This window comes from Ursus americanus, chromosome 29, assembly GCF_024610735.1.
Source record: "Ursus americanus isolate L20-20 chromosome 29, mUrsAme1.1.p, whole genome shotgun sequence".
In the NCBI taxonomy this organism is placed as follows: domain Eukaryota; kingdom Metazoa; phylum Chordata; class Mammalia; order Carnivora; family Ursidae; genus Ursus; species Ursus americanus.
This window is the reverse complement of record NC_142155.1, coordinates 9,894,523-9,900,235: the sequence shown is the minus strand read 5'-3', so window position 1 is coordinate 9,900,235 and position 5,713 is coordinate 9,894,523. Positions and strand designations below refer to the sequence as shown.

The 5,713-nt window shown below is 44.1% G+C and overlaps 1 protein-coding gene across 2 annotated transcripts in view; it reads left to right on the top strand.

Moving 5' to 3' along the window:
• Positions 1-5,073: 5,073 nt before the first annotated feature.
• MTO1 (mitochondrial tRNA translation optimization 1) overlaps positions 5,074-5,713 on the top strand; it is a 35,675-nt gene continuing 35,035 nt past the window's right edge. For both annotated transcript variants that reach the window (XR_006780706.2, XM_045803679.2), the window contains exon 1: positions 5,074-5,392. Coding sequence is in view for 1 of the 2 variants with exons in the window: in XM_045803679.2 (XP_045659635.2) it covers positions 5,176-5,392 (217 nt within the window). In the remaining variant the exon portion in view is untranslated. The remainder of the gene's footprint in view (positions 5,393-5,713) is intronic.

Below are 5,713 nucleotides of genomic sequence, written 5' to 3'. Positions count from 1 at the left end.
CTTTTCTTTTTTTTTTAAGATTTTATTTATTTGACACAGAGAGAGAGACAGCCAGCGAGAAAGGGAACACAAGCAGGGGGAGTGGGAGAGGAAGAATCAGGCTCCCAGCGGAGCAGGGAGCCCAATGTGGGGCTGATCCCAGGACCCTGGGATCCCCACCCCCAGTGGAAGGCAGACGCTTAATGACTGAGACACCCAGGTGCCCCATAAGGGTACTTTTTTAATTAATGAGAAATAGAAAATGTCCAACTTTTACAAGGTGGAAATGAAATGAGGACTGCAATTGCAATAAATACTTCATTTTATTTGACTTTGTAAAAGCACATAGTCTTAAATTGTGTAGGTCTTTTTTTTTTAATTTAAAAACATGTTATATACTTATTTGTCAGAGAGAGAGCACACAAGCAGGGGGAGCAGCAGGCAGAAGGAGAGGCAGGCTCCCTGCTGAGCAGGGAGCCCCATGGGGGACTCAATACCAGGACCCTGGAATCATTAACTGGGCCGAAGGCAGATGCTTAACCATATGAGCCACCCAGCGTTCCTGTGTAGAAGTTCTTATCTGTGAGGTTTATACATTGGTTCTCAAAAGTCCATCAAAAAATGGCACTTACATTTTCAATTCATACTGTTTTGGCCTTGTGATTCCAGAGTTCTCCATACAGGCTTTCAAATGTCTATTTCTAAAACCAATCCCTTTACGGAAATACATATTAGACACGAAACCCCTGGGTTTAGAATGCCTTGATTACTTTTTAAAAAACAATCCTAAGCATTTTTAGGTGTTCAATCCAGTGACATTAAATACATTAATATTGTTGTGCAACCATCACCACCATCCATCTCCCCAATTCTTCATCTTGTAATACTGAAACTCTACCCATTAAACAAGAACTCCCCATTCCCGCCCTCTCCCTTGGCAACCACCCTTCTACCTTCTGTTTCTATGAATTTGACTACTCTAGGTACCTCATGTAAGTGCAATGATACAATATTTGTCCTTTTGTGACTGGCTTATTTCACTCAAGATAATATCCTCAAGGTTTATGCATATTGTAGCATATGTCAGCCTGCCTTTTCTTTTTTAAGATTTATTTATTTGAGAGAGAGAGAGCATGGCAGAAGGAGAGAGAGAGAGAGAGAGAATCCTCAAGCTGACTCCCCAACAAGGGCAGAGCCCATCTCAGGGATTGATCCCAAGACCCTGAGATCATAACCTGAGCTGAAATCTAGAGTCAGCCGCCCAACTAACTGAGCCCAGGCACCCCTGTCAGCCTTTTTTAAGACTGGATACTTCTACTCTAAGTATATAGCACATTTTGATAGCCATTCATCTGTCAGTGGACAAAAGTGCCTTGATTACTCTTTTTAAAAGGTTTCCCTAAGGGGGCCTGAGTGGCTCAGTCGTTAAGCATCTGCCTTTGGCTCGGGTCATGATCCCAGGGTCCTGGGATCGAGCCCCGCATCAGGCTTCCTGCTCGGCAGGAAGCCTGCTTCTCCTTCTACTCCCCCTGTTTGTGTTCCCTCTCTCGCTGTGTCTCTCTCTGTCAAATAAACAAAATCCTATAAATAAATAAAAGGTTTTCCTTAAAACCAATATTTTGATATATTATCCTCTTTAATACAAAGGTGTTTGTTGTTTTTTTTAACACCCAGGGAAATGAGCCTTAGTTTGAAATGTGACATGAGAATACACTGAGATTGAGAAATCTGTATCTTCCTTTTGTAAAATGGAAGGAGGACTATTGTGTAGTCAGGCTTGTTCTCAAGCAAACCAATTTCAGGGAAAAGTAAATACAAAATAAAAGTTAATACAAAAGACCTAAGGAAAGACTATGCCTAGTTGTTCAAACAACAGCAAGTGTGGCTGGAGCTTGTGAAGTTTGAGATGTTGCATCAGTTATCAACTTATTGCTTCTCAGACAAGGCCTTAATACACCCTTCAATATATGCTGTCTTATAAACAACAGAATTCCTTTAAGCAGTTCTCTTTTAAAGTGCCCACTATGTTAACCTTTCTCAGTATACTGAGGTTACAGGAGGACATTGTAGCAGGAAGAGGTTTCCTGCAATTTCCAACATAGTGGAGGGAGTAGAAGGGGATTGCAGGGCAAAGGTCAGACACATAGATATGAGAACATCTGGTAGGGCCTACCCCAGCTATAGGCCCAGACAGTGATCCCTGCGGGGCCTTGCCACCTTGGCCCAGCCATAACCCAACTACAACTTACTAAACAGGGAAATGAAGATTCCTGCCTGGCCTGTGGTCCAGAAGATCACATACCAAGAAGTTGATCCTTCTACAAGCCTTGTATGCAGGCTGCCTATGGCTGAGGAGGGCCACAGAGAGCTGCTGTCCTCTCTGCAAGCCCCCTATGTTATGTAGCCCATACTCTCTGAAGGCCTTCTGCACTTGAGATCTGAACCCCTTTTGAATTTATTCTTACTTGGGTACTCTCCCTCAGCCCTAGGGTACCATATATAGTTTCTTTATGTGTTATTTCTTTTATTATAATTATTCTTATTTTTAGAGTGAAATATTTGTTCGTTTAAGTAACCTCCACCCCCTACATGGGGCTCGAACTCACAACCCCAAGATCAAGAGTTGCATGCTCTACCAGCTGAGCCAGCCAGGTACCCCAGTATAGCTAATTATTCTTATATTAAATATCTATAATGTGATTCTTTTTTAAAGATTTTATTTATTTATTTGAGACAGAGAGAGAGTGAGAGAGAGAAAGCATGAGACAGGGGAAGGTCAGAGGGAGAAGCAGACTCCACACTGAGCAGGGAGCCCTTTGTGGGACTTGATCCTGGGACTCTGAGATCACGACCTGAGGTGAAGGCAGATGTTTAACTGACTGAGCCACCCAGGCGTCCTATGATTCCATCTTCTGGCTACAGAGTTAGTATTGGGAGGGGTCCCAGGAGGTAGAGGCCTAAAGATGGGGTTTGGGAATTGGTTTTGTTGTGCCCTTGGGCTTGAGCACAGTGCTCAAGGAGGAGGAACCAGGAAAATGACTGAGAGGGAGCAGCCAGAAAAAACAGGAGGAAAACCAGAATAGCTTGATGTCTTGGAAGACAGGTAAAGAAAGTGTATCAAGAAATGGCTGTGAAGGGAAAAAAGCATTCACATATAAAATATCCATCTTCTTGAAATTTATACTTAAAATTTAATTAAAAATCCAGTCCTGGCTACAGTATAATGAAATAGTCTAACACTGACACAAAGCTTTCAGGAAGCCAATTTAGCCGTTATCAAAAATATAAACATTGAGGAATCCTTTTACCCAGTATCTTCATTTATAGGAAGACTCCCATAAATTTAAAAAGCGATATATGGGGGCACCTGGGTGGCTCAGTTGTTAAGAGTCTGCCTTCGGCTCAGGGCATGATCCCGAAGTCCTGGGATCGAGCCCCACATTGGGCTCCTCTGCTGGGAGCCTGCTTCTTCCTCTCCTACTCCCCTGCTTGTGTTCCCTCTCTTGCTGGCTGTCTCTCTCTCTCTCTCTCTGTCAAATAAGTAAATAAAATCTTTTTTAAAAAATAAAATAAAATAAAAAGAGATATATGCACAACGATGATGATAATATCAAAAAATTAGAAACAATTCAGATGCCCAGTAATTGGGGGTTGACTAAATAAATTATGGTTAAAATGTAATAGATTCATATATACATGGCAGAGGGTCAAAAATACATTGTTAGGGGCGCCTGGGTGGCGCAGTCGTTAAGCGTCTGCCTTCGGCTCAGGGCGTGATCCTGGCGTTCTGGGATCGAGCCCCACATCAGGCTCCTCCACTGGGAGCCTGCTTCTTCCTCTCCCACTCCCCCTGCTTGTGTTCCCTCTCTCGCTGGCTGTCTCTCTCTGTCAAATAAATAAAATCTTTAAAAAAATACATTGTTAAAAAAAGAAGCAAACTGGGGTGCCTGGGTGGCTCAGTCAGTTGAGCATGGGACCCTTGGTTTTGACTCAGGTTATGATCTCTGGGTTGTGAGATCCAGCTCCCAGGTCCAGCTCCACATTCAGCAGGAAGACTGCTTGAGGATTTTCTCCCTTTCCCCCTGCCTGTCCCCCCACAAATGCACATTCTCTTTCTCTATCTCAAATAAGTAAATCTTTAAAAAAAAAAAAGCAATCTGAAAAATAATATAATCACAGTGTTACATGTGCAAAATAATAGCAGCATGAGTATTTGTATAAAAAACAAAACAAAACTAGGAGGCGAGATACCTGGGTGGCTCAGTCAACCAAAGAATAGGCCTTTGGCTCAGGTCATGATCCCAGGGTTTTAGCATCGAGTCCCAAATTGGGCTCCTTGCTCAGCAGGCAGCCTGCTTCTCCCTCTGCCACTTCCCCCTCTGCCTCTCTCTTCCCTGCTTATGCTCTCTCTCTGACAGATAAATAAATAAAATCCTTAAATAAAAAAAAAAAAAAAGACTAGGAAGCATTAGCAAAAAAATGCTGCCAGTGGTTACAGAGGTGGGATCAGAAGGGCCGACGAAGTTATAGCTTCTTTATGTCTCAAAGTTGTCAATTTCTATTTAATCGATATTAATAATCAGATTAATAAAATGGCCACATAGGTCGTTTCACTAACCAGTTAAAGGTTTCCTCTGTAAGGAAGCTTTAAAAATAGTCAATTTCCAAAGGCTGGACATTTAATCTTCAACCATTCGATTTCCCTAATTACCCATCATGAATCTTCCATCCACAAATATATTTTAACTGCTTTTGAACCTCCTCCTATTCAGAGGCTAGTCTTCATAAACAAACAGAACTCCAGGTGATAGTTTTCCACAAAATTCGAAGAATCTTATAAGGCACAGTGATCAAAATCATTGCCTGTAGGTGACCAACTGGCGATTAGGGCGCCAATCGCTGAAAAGGACAGAAAATTACCAACGAGGAGCCACCAAATCACAGCCATATGTAATCAAAAGCCTTCACCGACCGCGAAACAAGGTTCACACCAGCTGGGCCACCTGCACCGTTACCTGGTCTCGCTTCCCCAGTAAAGTCGCGCCAAAGCCCCAATCAGCGCTGACGCTGGACGTAAACTGCTACGCTGTGACATCAGAGCAAAGATGGCTGCGCCCTGAAGGCTTTCCCTGGTACCCTAAAGTTTTGCGCCTAGCTCGTGTCAGGTTCAGGGTCAGACTCTGCCTTTCTCCAGCTATGTTTTCTCTCCGAGGTTGTGGTCTCTGTGTCGCGTCTTCCCTCACCAAAAACCACCTTTCGTTGGCCCGGTTCATCGGTGAAAGCGCGGCGCCCTTGGCTACGAACTTTGACGTGGTAGTCATTGGCGGAGGACATGCCGGGACCGAGGCAGCCGCCGCTGCTGCTCGGTGCGGCTCCCGGACTCTGCTACTCACCCACCGCGTGGACACGATCGGTGAGGAGTTCGGGTAGCGTGGAGTTTAGTGTAGGACGCAAGCTGCCAGTAAGCCCCTTCACCGCTTCCCAGTGGCCTGATGCGGGCAGCCTCTCCTCTCCAGAAGGCTAGTGAGAATCCTACTGTCTGTGGTTTTATCCTAATTTGAGTTTCACAGATGAGGTAGGCCTGGCCCAGAACCCTGGATTAGGCTGTTCCGTGGACCATGTATTGTGCTGCTGCTGACAGAAGTAATTAGTTGGGGAAGTTGGGGGCAGTGCCTTGGGAAAGGGGGAAACTAAGAATACAAGCTAATAGTTTCTTCATTGTTGTCATTTACCC